Source organism: Corvus kubaryi, unplaced genomic scaffold (genome assembly GCF_017639235.1).
Source record: "Corvus kubaryi isolate FWS band 111438036 unplaced genomic scaffold, C.kubaryi_AGA036_p1.0 133, whole genome shotgun sequence".
NCBI classification, from domain to species: domain Eukaryota; kingdom Metazoa; phylum Chordata; class Aves; order Passeriformes; family Corvidae; genus Corvus; species Corvus kubaryi.
In genome coordinates this window covers 13,759,527-13,772,915 of record NW_024580667.1, presented here as the reverse complement: position 1 = coordinate 13,772,915, position 13,389 = coordinate 13,759,527, and the positions used below count along the sequence as shown (strand labels likewise).

At 42.3% G+C, this 13,389-nt stretch overlaps 1 protein-coding gene across 1 annotated transcript in view; it reads left to right on the top strand.

Annotated features, from left to right (window-relative positions):
• The window catches only part of GRPR (gastrin releasing peptide receptor), a 29,175-nt gene extending 24,288 nt beyond the window's left edge, over window positions 1-4,887 (top strand). The window contains exons 3-4 of the mRNA XM_042037371.1: window positions 967-1,318; window positions 3,835-4,887. Coding sequence (XP_041893305.1) covers window positions 967-1,318; window positions 3,835-4,227 — 745 coding nt within the window. The 3' untranslated portion in view covers window positions 4,228-4,887. The remainder of the gene's footprint in view (window positions 1-966; window positions 1,319-3,834) is intronic.
• The last annotated feature ends 8,502 nt before the right edge of the window (window positions 4,888-13,389 follow it).

Here is a 13,389-nt window from a genome sequence, read left to right as displayed (position 1 = left end):
AGAGTGAGACAGAACCTGAAAGAAATATCTAACAGTTTGTAACTGTTATAATAATGACCCTACATGCTAATTTGTGAAACCTGTAGATACTCCTTCCTAATTACGTTTTTTTTCTTCTACCATGTTTCTTAAATGCATATGCGAGTTGCAGTTTACTTGGAGTGTCAAATCCTGCCAGAGCAGGGCTCCAGCATATATGAAGCACTGATGCTTTCCATTCCTCTCACTGTGCAGACCAATTTCAAATAAGTTTAATTCTGTGATATTCTTGGATTCTAAAGTACAATTTTCTGAAAGGCTGAAATCATGAAAGACAAAATTTCAAATAAAAAAATATATCTACATATCTACAATAGCAAGCAATAATGTGGAGTTTTTCCTGCAAGAAGCTCAGTTAGGTATTCTGGCTGCTTAACCTGAATGCATTGAGTTAGAGAAAACTCTTGCCAGCTACACCACCAAACAGCAATTAAAACAGGAAACATGCTCTTTGTAGCTTGAGAAAAAGTAAGGAGGCCAGTATACTCACAACTTGAAATGTGTGGCAAAATCGCAGCCCAGTTTCCTTCAACACTATTCTGTGAAGGGGTTTAAGCTGCTGTACACTTTTGAAGGGAAGTCTATGATTGCACTTCCTGTCTTAATGCTATTTGGACATATATTAATGTCATTAATATTAATTAACATGTTAATGTCAGGGAGCCCTGTGCTTTGTCAGGTCAATTACAAATTAAATGAACTCATAATCAACACACATGAAACTGAATGAACTGATGACAGGTGGCTCTGATTTAAAATGAGAAATCTATTGAAAACATTGAAATTTAAAACATCAGAAAAAATCCAATCTGGAGAAAAGAATGGCTTTGTTGGGGTTTTAATTCTGAACAGAAGGGGAAAGCAGGAATACTATGCTCGAATGTTTAGGCCAATAAACTATTTCCTTTTTTTTGTTTGTTTTTTTAGGTATAAAGCTATAGTGAGGCCAATGGAGATCCAAGCATCCCATGCACTGATGAAGATTTGTGTGAGAGCTGCTATAATCTGGATTGTATCCATGTTGCTTGCCATCCCTGAAGCAGTGTTTTCAGATCTGCACCCTTTCCATGACAAAGGGACTAATAAAACTTTTATCAGCTGTGCTCCTTACCCACATTCAGATGGGCTGCATCCCAAAATTCACTCAATGGCATCATTTCTCATATTTTATATCATTCCCCTATCTGTCATTTCAGTATATTATTATTTTATTGCTAAGAATTTGATCCGGAGTGCTTACAACATCCCCGTGGAAGGAAATGTGCATGTGAGGAAACAGGTAGAGATTTGACTTTCTTCAAAAATCCACATTCTCTGTGAATCTGGGAGGAGAGAGAGAATACAGGAAAATTTATACTGTGAAACCGTGTATATCGTGCTGATTTTAATAGATTAGGTGGGGTAAAAGAATGAAAATGGTTGAAAGAAGCCACGATGCAGGGCTAAACAGTTAAAGCATCTCCTCTTTGTAAGTTCAGAGACTTTGGCAGAGTGGTTACCATGGCAAGCATAGCAGGAGACCCTTGCCAAAGCCTAGGAAGGTATTGACTAGGATACAGGGAAAGAGGCAGAGCTGAGTAAGTGTTTACAGATTGAAGCAAAGGGGTGATATAGGAGAAAATCAAAACTTCACAAAGTTGCTTTGTCAGAGAGAAGACCTTGCCTGTTTCTAAACAGCCTGTTTACCTTGATGCATTTATCTGACTTGCCTTACCTCTTCCTTTTAAACGAGGTGCGCTTCAACCTCAGCCAAACTGGCACAAATGGTTCTAAGCTGCGCAGTTGTCCGCTCAATTGCACCCAGCTGACACCTCCACCTTAGGCTGACCCAACACAATCATCTCACATAGCCTTCAGGTGCTGTGCTGAATCATTAGGGCTGGAAAGACTTTGGTTCTGCCCATCAAATGGTGTGAGATCCCTGAAATCCTTATCCTTTTTCCCTTCTGAATGTGTGTAAATCTTCCCCCCCCCCCCCCCCCGCCCAGGCCATTCCTCTGCTGATTCAATGGCTGTTTTGATTAGTGGCAATAAAGTGAACAGTACAAGCAGCCCTTTCCCCTTTTGGTTTTGGGGAGAGAGCTCTAAAGAAAGCAAAAGGCCAGGCTGCACTCTAGCACTCTCCGTCCATCATTCCCGTCCTGCTGTGCACTCAACTGCTATATGTCTCCATTTGAGATAACTGGTATCGATTTCTTTATTGCGTTGCTTCCTTTCTTTTTAGTGCAGATGTGGCCTCAATAGCCCTATATCAAATTAAGAATACATTTAAAAAGCATATATGGTTAGCCAAGGAGAGCCCTTTCTCAAAGGATTTAATTTTCAGCCGTCTCTCTAGAGACGTTATCACCTGGTACATGTCAGTTCTTCCTGAGCTCAATGGCTGATTTTTAGTTGGTGCCTTTAAAGGGGCACAGAATAAAGTCAAAATGGGCTTGTCATGTCTCTCCTGCCTGCTTCCTGCTTGCAGCTGTCCTGAGAATAGATCAGCCTGTGTAAGATGCTCAGTTTCTGATTTACCTGTGCAGCTTGGAAGGGGGATGAGGATGGGGAAGTGTCCTGGGAGCCTGGCCAGGCACTGTGGCCACACTGTTGCAGGAGCAAGGGCAGCAGGGCTGGGGCCAGGAGCAGTTGGAGGCCATTCACATCCTATTTAAATACAATAAGTGGGATGCAGCTAATTCCCTAGGAGTGTCTGAGGAGCATTACTGGGATTACCACAGAGGAGAACATTAGGAAGCCCTAAAAGGTCAGCAGTGTTACACTTTCCAAGCCTGCAAACTCTGGTCACACTACCTCACACAGGGAGGCAGTGCATTTTAGCAGGTTTTTCTGGGCAACCCTGTCTGTCCTCTCATTTTGGGCAACCTCCTTCATGGCTTTTGTGTTCATTAGGAAGAGAGATATGTTTTTCAGTGGCTTTGTTATCTTAGTGTGCAGCACTTGTGGTCAAAAGACAAGGTATAGCTTATCTCAGCTCCCCTCAGTTGAGAAATACCTTTGGGTTGAGTCCAAGCCTGTAGAAGTAAGTAAAACAAAAGTGTGGCTGGTCTGCATGAAGGTTATACTGCATGCTAGCTGGCTTTGTGAATGCACCTTTCCCTGACAAAGCTCAGATTATGCTGAAAGGTGGTCACCCATCGATTCACCACCTGTAGCTCTCTCCTGGTGGCTCCAGTGCTTTCAGCTGAAGGGTCCACCTCGCTGCTGCCTTGGTGTTTCTCCAAGTACAGAATATCCTCTCTCTGTTTCTCCATCTCCTCCAGACTCTGAGTGCTGCACTTGGTCTCAAAGGGCTGTGAGCTCTTGACAGCACTTTTGTGTACATACACCACATGGCCCCGTGGCAGAATGTCCTGCCTCTGAGCTTTGTGAAATATTCCAGATTCCCACATGATAACTGATTATAGTAATAGTAATAATAATAAGGTGATATATTAAAATTACATATGATTGTATATATTATGTGTGGATAACTAATGAAGATTGTCCACACTTTTGTTGCCAGAGCTGGGATTTTGCAAAGTGACAAGCCATTGGAATTTTATTTCTAAACAGGAAAGGAAAGACTACTTCTTATGTAATAAATTTTCAGAATTATTTGTTTATAAGGGAAAGGGGTTGAGGAGAGACAAGGAGAGTTCTTGACTGTGTTTACGTGCAGTCCAGATTTCCCTGCTCTGGACATGCCACCTGCCATATGTTAGCCTGAAAGCTGCAGCACTGGCAAAAATAGCCAGCCACTGGTCTGAGCTAGGAATAGCAGCTAATCTGTGTTTCTCTTTCTTCGTCCAGATTGAGTCCCGTAAGCGCCTGGCCAGGACCGTGCTGGTCTTCGTGTGCCTCTTTGCCTTCTGCTGGCTGCCCACTCACATCATCTATTTATACCGCTCCTACCACTACTCTGAGGTGGACACCTCAGTGCTGCATTTCATTGCCAGCATCTGCGCTCGGATCCTGGCCTTCACTAACTCTTGTGTCAACCCCTTTGCTCTCTACTTGCTCAGCAAGAGCTTTCGGAAGCAGTTCAACAACCAGCTGCTGTGCTGCAGAGCTCGCCTCCTCATCCGCTCCCACAGCATGGCCAGGAGCACGACACGAATGACCTCCCTCAAGAGCACCAACCACTCCCTGGCCACCTTCAGCCTGATCAATGGCAACCACATCTGCCACGAAGGCTGTGTTTAAAGGGCACAGTCAGGGACATAAAGTGCTGAGCACAGCTGCCAGGCTTTGCTCCGTGGGGATGGGGAGCAGCGCACACATGCATGCACACACGCATGCAAGGAGGTGTGGTGTGCTCAGAGAACTCAGAGGAGCTTGAAGCATCCAGCATTTCATCTTGGGATGAAGTTGAAGCATCCAGAATTTCACCCTGGACTGAGGCATCGCCGGAGCATCAGATCATTGAGCACCAGCCCACAGGATCTCCCTGGGAACTGCTGCTGTGCTTTCAGTGAGAGCAAAATGAGCACTTTAAGATCAAATCTCTTTTGGCTCTGCAGAATCACATCCTGCTCAATCCCAAATTTATGCAGACTTACAGCAGTGATAAAGACCATATGAGGTGCACACAATTTCTCAGAACAGTTGCATCCATCATTTCATGGTGTAATGTATTTTGACATAGAAAAAAATACATTTAAATAAGGTAAATTTACAAAGGAGTTCACCATAGGTCATTTACAGACTTTTCAAGCATTTATTAATTTTCTGAGTACAGTATTAATTCATGGTCTGAAAGATATCAAGAGTTTACTGGGGCATGTCAGTGGCTCCATTTGAAATGAGCAGTATCTTGCACCACGTCAATGTGAAAGCAGTAACGTGAATAAATGTGAGTTGGAATATGTTTACAGCTTTCAACTGTGTGAGCTTTTGCCATGTTGCGGAGGACACAGCAGGGCAATTTCCAAGCATTACTGTTTTGTTCTTCCTGTCTTCAAAGGTGTGAGATAGTGAATGATCCATCGCCCAAGTGGTACCACAAAATTTTAGTTGGGTTTGGCTAAGGGCAGGCAATAGCAGAAACTGAAGTACAGCTATTTTTCTTGTAGTAGTGCTTTGTAAAACACTTGTTTTTCAGCAAAACCTGTCAACAATGCAAGGTCTGATCTCCAACCTACATTTTTTCCTGCTGTATTCACAGAAATCTGTGGAGACAGAGTGCCAAAACTGATTGGAGAATCAGGTCTACTGTAATGTTCACCCCAGAACAAGTCCTGTGCCGGGTATCATCTATTCTGGAAACAAGAGCACAGTGTCCTGCAGATAACAAACTCCTGAAGCACCTGGGCTATAAGACAAGCAATGAAGCTGCACACCTGATAAATAAAACTGCTGCCAAATGAGGCCATAAACCAATCACTGCAGCAGACTATTGGGTTTTTAATGGCCCTTATCCTCTTTTATTAATTTTCTCCTTTTCGTTTCTTTTCTTCTTTGCCTCTGTTTCACGAGTTCTTTTACTCAGAGTTCAGATTGAAACGCAGGAGGATGCCAGGGGCTTCTTCTTCTAATTGGTGTTTATTATTTCTTATCTATAGCACAGCTGCACGGAATGTGCCTCTAAGTTAACAAGGTGGAAATGGCCCTGAAGTTCTAACTTCCAAGGCCATTTAAAGTCCACACTATCCAATTATGGAATGCCAACTAATTTATTTTTACTTATAATCCAATAACTAATTATTCATGATCCACACTGCGGGTTTTTTGAACCAATACCAAACACCTAGATTTGTGACGAAGAAGGAGGAAAGAAGAGCAAACCTATGCCCCAAATCCTCCATCTTGTTACTAGATCCCATAAACCTTATTTTTCTACATCTCTAGATATTCCACCCAGTGACAAAACTTTAATTACACAGCAACAATCTCAGTGCTGTTACATAATCTGGGAAGTTCTTCCCAAGGCCTCAGGTCAAATGCACTGTGCTTTTGAAGATCGTTACCTGTCAGCACTGAAAGACTGACATTCTCTGAACCCAGGATTCCAACATCTCCCCCTCCTGTTTGAACCATGAACACTGCTTTAACTGCTTTCTTAAACCATTGTCGGATACACTGAAGTAGACATGGTACAAGTACCATGTTGACTATGACAATCAAAACATACATGCCCACTCTCAAAAGCTCTCTCCATAGTGGAGCGAGGCTCAACCAATCAGACAGATCATCCAAACATGATCCTCTTTCAGCTTTGAGTTTAGTGAGACCTTCTTCTAATTGTTGGATGCTCTCGTGTATTGATACAGAATGGTCAGAAAGGTTCATGCAACACATTCCATCAAAGTCTGCATCCGTGTCTGTGCACTAACAAAAGGAAATCTATTGCTATTTGCTATTTGCTAAGTTGCATGTCTTACACTTTGAACATCTGTTAACAAGTTGCTCAATGCGAGAGAAATGGCATGAGAGTTCTTACTTAGCCAACAGCCTAATTGATTCAATTGTTTCAAGGCTGCTCCTGCAGCAGCATGAAGTACAAAGAGAGCTGCAGCAAACCTTCTTCCAAAATTCCAAGCTTTAAAATTACCATTACAATCAGGTGTCTATTGGTCAACAAATCTTTTTTCTCTATGCTTATGTTCTTTAATCATTTTTATGTTAGGTGTTAGTAAAGTAAGTCTCCCAATGCTGCATGGTCCACCTTTGGGGTTTGATGGAATGGCAGACCAAACTCTATTTCCACAAATGAAAAAGTCTCCTTGTGGTAATTGTAAAGGAACATCGTTGGGTGCTGTGTGCAAGACTAAAATTCTCTGAACCCAGGATTCCAACACTCTTTGATGATGATCCTTTTCATTACCACACCAAAAGATAAATGAAAGCTGGTAAAACTTTGTCCTGGGTTTGCTCTGTGTTTGTAGAAAAAGTCATGTGTGCAGTGTAAAAGCACTCAGCCCTGCATCTGCAACTGCTTTGTGATGCTAGTGGGAGCTGGTGTCTCCAAGGGCTCAAACAGGCTCTGATGCCAAAGACAGAGCTCTGAAAACTTCACCTGATTTTTCCTTTTGTCCTCCAGATGAGATTGGACATGCAGGTACATGAGCTCAGGATGTGGCCACACCACTGTGCTGATGTGCTGCTAAGGGCAACACTGCCCTGTTCCCCCACCAGCCCTGGGCACTGACACCTGTGTCACCCCCTCCTGCAGTCATAAGTGCCCTCACATCCTAATCAGCCTGAAAACTAATGGGATAGGGTTATTTTATAGATGAGTCAATTCCCTTGCTTGGCTGACTGTGTCACTATGATGTTAATTTCAATTTACTGAGCTATCTAAGGTCCTCATTTATTAAAATTTTCAGTGCTTTCCCCAGTGTTTACTATAAAGCCACATACAGTACCAGACGCTCAGTCTGCAAACATTTCAGAGAGTTTGGTTGAGTTTTGAGCTGTTTATGACATTTCAAAATGAGAAAAATTTATCTGGCCTAAGGTATTTTTATAAAATATTTTCTTTATCCTTGTAAGAATTTAATCAAAGGCAAGCAGGAATTACATACTTCAACAGCAACCACACCAGGTGTGCTACATGATGTGTCCTCCTGTTCAGTAACAAACAAGAGATTACTCTTGTTCTACAAGAGACTTCAAAAGTTTCTGAATTTTTTTTTTTCTGAGCGAAGGGGCTAAAATCATAAATCATGAATCATAAAAATGAGAAAATCATAAATATGGGGAGAAGAGCAGTGTTATAACTCCCTTAGGGCTAAGCTGAATCAATTACTCTGCCTCTCTGAGAAAGGTGCTGTTTTGAACACAGGAGAGTTATGAAGATTTAGCACTGCAGATTTAAATAAGTGGTATTGATTTTACCCTTTTCTTACAAACAGAGGTAGTGACTCCTCCAAGAACAGGAAAGATGGTTATGGCTGTGGTCTGGAAAATGCTTTCCAGAAAGGCAGCTGCAGGTTGTTCACATGTGTCACAGCCTCACTCCTACCTAAGTTGCTCAGTATTATTTAGTGGTGACCTCACTGCTGGTTGAACTCAAGGACCTTAGAGGTCTTTCCAACCTTAATGATTTTGTGATTCTATGATTCCTTTTAACTTGGTTTTTGCATCTGATAGGCATAAATTTAGGGGGAGCTCCATGTAAAATGCAATCCTTTCATCAGAATCTAAGATAAATACAAGTTATTTTAATATTTAGAAAATTAGATCTAGTCTTTTCAAATGAGATGTCAATTTGCATTAACATTCTTCATTTTATTCAGATCCTGGCTCCCTGTTCAATATCTTTAAGACAATTTAGTGGGTCTGTGGGAAAAAAAAATGCATTGAAAGAAGTTCCTTGCAAAAAGTATTTTGAAATGTATTTCACAAACTTGCACTCATTTTTTAATGCCTTTGAAAGAGCAAACCTGAGGTTGAAATTGTTTCTCTTTCATCCTCATATTAAAATAATGAAATAAATTCAGTTCAGCAGTTGAGGTCAGGGAAGGAAGGAAGATTCAAGAAAGTTTTCTGAAATATCCCAGCATGTAACTGAAATATTTGTAGCTGCAATTTTGTGTGTGTTTCTCATTCCTTGTCTCATTACCTTGGTTTCAAAAACACGATGTACTTTACACTGCCGCAGCAGCCTGATCCCTTATCTAGAGCTCTCGCAGTGTTTGCTGGCACAGCTGCAGTGCTGATTCTTTCAACCTGGAGCGTTGTCTGCAGTGTTTTGTTTGTTTGGTAAATTTCAAAGTGCCGAAGATAAAACCTGTGCCCAAGATACAACTCAAGAAAACCTGTGCCCAAGATAAAATCCTGGCAGGCAACTCCAGCACTGTGCACTCAGGTACTGCCCAGTCCTGGGAAGCTTTGCAGTCCCTGGCTGTGACCCTGGGGTGGCTCTGCACCCCCTTTTCAGCTCTGCTCTCTCCATCAGCACTGGAAGCATTGCAGTAATGACTCAGACCATGTTGTTTAAGGAATGCTGTGTTTCAGTGACCCTGAAATCCCTGGCTCCTGGGAGGCTGAAGAATTTTCCTGCTGGGTCCACACAGACATGTCTAAAAGTGGAAAGGTGAAATTTGCTTTGAACAAGGCAGCCCTTTGGGTTCAGTCTGCCCTGTCCTGTGTGACACATGGCAGTTGTGTCATTTCGACTATCTGCAGGGTGGGGGTGTGGGAAAAATGGTCCCTGGGTGAGAATGCGGGTGTTACACAGCGGGGAAATATTGCTGTTCCCCACAGGGCAGCTGTGCTTTCGTCCTGGGTCACAAGTGCTACTGGGCAGAGTTATTAAAAGTACATAGCTGCCATTTGCTGAATTGGTGTGAAATGCTAAATTAATGTTAAACAGGAATAAATCCAGTATCTGAAGGGGGACTACAGGGAAGCCGGATAGCCACCCTCCATCGGGGACTGTAGTGATAGGACAATGGGTTCAGACTTAAAGAGGGGAGATTTAGGTTAGATACACAGAAGAAATTCTTTACTGTGAGAGTGGTGAGGCACAGGAAGAGGTTTTCCAGGGAAGCTGTGGATACACCATCCCTGGAAGTGTTCAAGCCCAGGCTGGATGAGGCTCTGAGCAACCTGATCTAGTGGAAGGTGTCCATGCCCATTGGAGGGGGGTTGGAACAAGATGATCTTTATGGTTCCTTCCAAACCAAACCATTTTATGATTCTATATTATGTTCATGCTTATACTGAGTTATGTCCATGCTTACTCAGGAGAAATTAAATAGGATAAAACATGGTTCTTCATCAGGAATTTAAATTTTTCTGAGATTCCTGAATTCCCTTCATTTACACTGAACCTGGTGGGAGATGAAGATGCCGAGTAAATCACAGCTTTCAGCTGTTCTTGCTTTAGTTTAGGATTATCAGGTACAATTTCTCTCTAAAACTATTTATTCTAGGTTTGAAAAATCACCACAAGGGATCAAAAAGCATAGAAGCTTTCTAATACTGACACCAGGTAAACAATTCAGATTCCTCATCTCTGTCTACAAGGGGCATTTTTTTTTTTCAGTATTTCCAAATATTGCCTTTTAGAAAATGTTTAAATATGAAAAATCAAAGATGTGTGATTCTGCTGCATGACAACAATAGGTGCAAGCAAGAAAAAAATATCAGATGGTGGAAGAGTTTTACTTTTAAACACAAATATTTATTTATGAAAATACTTGTTGAACTCAAATAGTTATTTTTTTAAATCCAGGTGATGAATTTTTCTTTGTTTTAAACAAATGAACAAAAATTCAAAGCACCTCTATGCACCTAACAAGAAAACAGGAAACCTGTTACTGATATGTGTAATCCTGATTCTCCCAATTAGCTTGATTTATGTGGAATGAATGTTATAGTTAAAACCCAGAAAAATTACACTTTTGTGCATGGTTTGGCAGAAATAATATACATTCTTCCTCATTTTTCTGACAAAATACATTTTTTTACAGCAGAAAACCATCTGTGGGTATTCAGTTGGGAAGAAAACCCTGTCTTTCAGCCTTCTTTAAAGGCAAGAAGCTCAGTGCTGCTTATCTGAGCAGTGAGCAATCCCCTGAATGCTAACTGCTCATTGTTAGTGCTGGGCCATGATAACAGGTAGCTTATCCTCTCCATACTGGGAAACCACAGCAGGTGATGGGCCTCTATCATTCACCATAAATCATTAGAGATTACTGATATTGCCCTTTCCAAGAGGAAGGAGCAGCAGTTCAAGGATGCAAGGAAATATTTTGACGGCATTGTTCAAACCTCCACCTCAATGAAATATTTGTGCCACCCTCACTTCATTTTAATTTTTGTTTGTAATTTTTATGACACCATCTTTATATGTGATACTGTATTTTAAACCTGGAAAACATAGATGGAAGATAGCTGACTTTAGCTGATTTAGGTCTTCTGTAAATTGATATTTATTTAGGAACAAAAAAGTTGTTGGGCTGTAAAATGTATTTTAGCTTGGGTGGCTACAGACTCCCCACCCAAGCAAGTTCAGCCAGCCTGCAGAGGTGCTCAGCAGATGAGCTGGACAAGCTGCTCTTGCTGCAGCCCTCCCTGACACAGGGTGTTTCTTGCAGGGGCTGTACATCTCACATGCACCACTACAGCCAGACCTTCCCCAGAGCCAGGAGCCCTGGGCCAGCCCTGTGCTCACACACCCCTTTCTGGTCAGACCACCTTGTCCCTGACCCCTCTCTCCTCCCAGAACAGCTGGCAGGGGTCCACCCCTGCCATCCTGCCTGCAGCTGGGGCTGTAAGCAGCTGGACAGCCTCCTGCAAGACCTCTGGAAGAGGCACTACACATCTCCAAATCATGCTTGGGCACCCCACGACCTGTTCACTCAGGCCCAGGCTACAGATCTCCTAGAACTTACTTCTCCCTTGTAATAGCTTCCCTAGGAAGCCTGAAGTTTAATTGTACAGGACACCTTGAAAGTCTTGGCACCTTGAAATTGGTGGAGCTGGATGTGGATTCACAGTTAATGAGTCCTCACACAGGTAGGGCAGCTGTGCAGGTCATGCCACAAAAGGGATGAAAGAGTACCCCCTTGGAAAGACCCTCACTGCTGGCCAGCTGGATGAATATTTATGTGTCTACCTTGCACTTCATAATAATTGAGCACAGCAATTGTAAAATCTTTAAAGAATAGAGACTGAATAACATTCTGCTTAATTCTAAGATTATCAATTAAGACTACATCTCATTTTATATTAAAATCACATCTAAAACTCATGTTATAAGTGCCTAATTGCTTGTTTATGGAAATAGCTACTTCAAATGATTTCTGTGATTAGCTTGACTGTTTTACTGTAAGTGGATATGAATTAAAGAGAATCAATCCTAGAATTCTTTTGAAATAAAAGATTGAATCTATCTTAATGCAAATTAATTACACTTAATGGTAAAATGCCTGCCTTATGCTGAACATTTCTTTGTAAGTGCTACTCTGTGTTTTCAAGGCAAGTCAGGTCCACCCAGTATGTTGCTTTGAAGTGGATGGGTCTGGGCTTTGTGTCAGCACTTCCAGCTGCAGAGTCAGACAGTGCATTATCCACACCAACATCTCCCTGCAGCTGGGTTTCAGTGGGGGTGGATTTGACACCAGGCTCTGCACTGAGACAGAGAAGGAAGACTATAACACCTGTCCATTGAACAAGTCTTCTTTGCAAAGCACTTCAAAGGGTTCAAGGAATTAAAAAAAAAAAAAAGAGAGTGATGTTTCTATCTGTGTTTCATGGTTGGCCTAAACCCAAGTCAAAGCAGGTAGAAATGGGTGGCCCCCTGACCCTGGAGGTCAGCAACAAAGTTGAGTGTAGTCCCCAGGTGTGGGGTGCCACTCTCCTACCTGTAGCCCTGAAAAAAGCAGGCACTCAGCCCCGTTCTTTTATTCTTACCAACTGCTGCCCTATCACCACCATCTCATGTCACCTTAGGCAGGCTCTTAGGATTGTTTAACAAGGAGAAGGGGTCTTTTACTCCCCATAACTCACTTTAATGAGGCACATAGGAGACCTCTTCAGATGGTGGTTTGGGTCTTTGCTCATTTGTCCCACTGGGCTTGTCAAACTCCCCACTGGCATGATAGGGGAACTGGCTGTGAAAACACTTCCAATGGCCATGGGGACCCTGTGGGAAGACTTTAGGCAACTTGCTCAAGCTCTGTTAGACCGTAAATCTAACTTAAGGCCTGTCTCCCCTGGGCCATGTGGTTACTCCTGTAGCAGACTGAATAGGGAGGAAAAGTCAGAATAAAATGTCTTATTGCCATAGATTCATTCAGAAGAAGGTAATAGCAAATCCAGAAAGTTCTCAAGCCAATCTCATGCCTACAGTACACTTCTGCTATCTATGCGAGAGGCTGAAGGCAAAGAGCAAGATGCTCCTTGGTCTGAAACACACTCATATGTGCCATGAAAGGGACAATCTGTCAGAAAAACATAATTTATTGGCGTCCAAAAGGAAACTTGGGAAAATTGGTTGTGTTGCTCTCTGTAAGGGTAGTGTTGCATTCCAGGGAAGAGGTAAGCTCTGTCTGAGGGACAGAGTCTGGGTTGAAAAACACTCTAATGTTATGCCCTCACTCAGCAGTTCCCAGTCTCCAGGCAGAACTCACCTCATTCCAAGAGGTGGAGCTCTTTGAGAGAGCCGTGAGCACTGAACTCCAGGAGGGCATTTCAAGTTGAGTTGTTTGTTCCTGGAGGAAAAATTGTTGAGCACTTCTAGTCATTCTGAATGTGCATTCAGGACCAGTTGCTGGCAATCTAGAACAAGCCAGGAATCAATTCAGGAAGCGTGGCAAGCCATTACTATGACATGCACTTAAAAAATATCTTAAAGACACCACACAGTATTTGCTTTTTATAAAAATTATAACAGCAAGATGAGAAGCAGTTCCA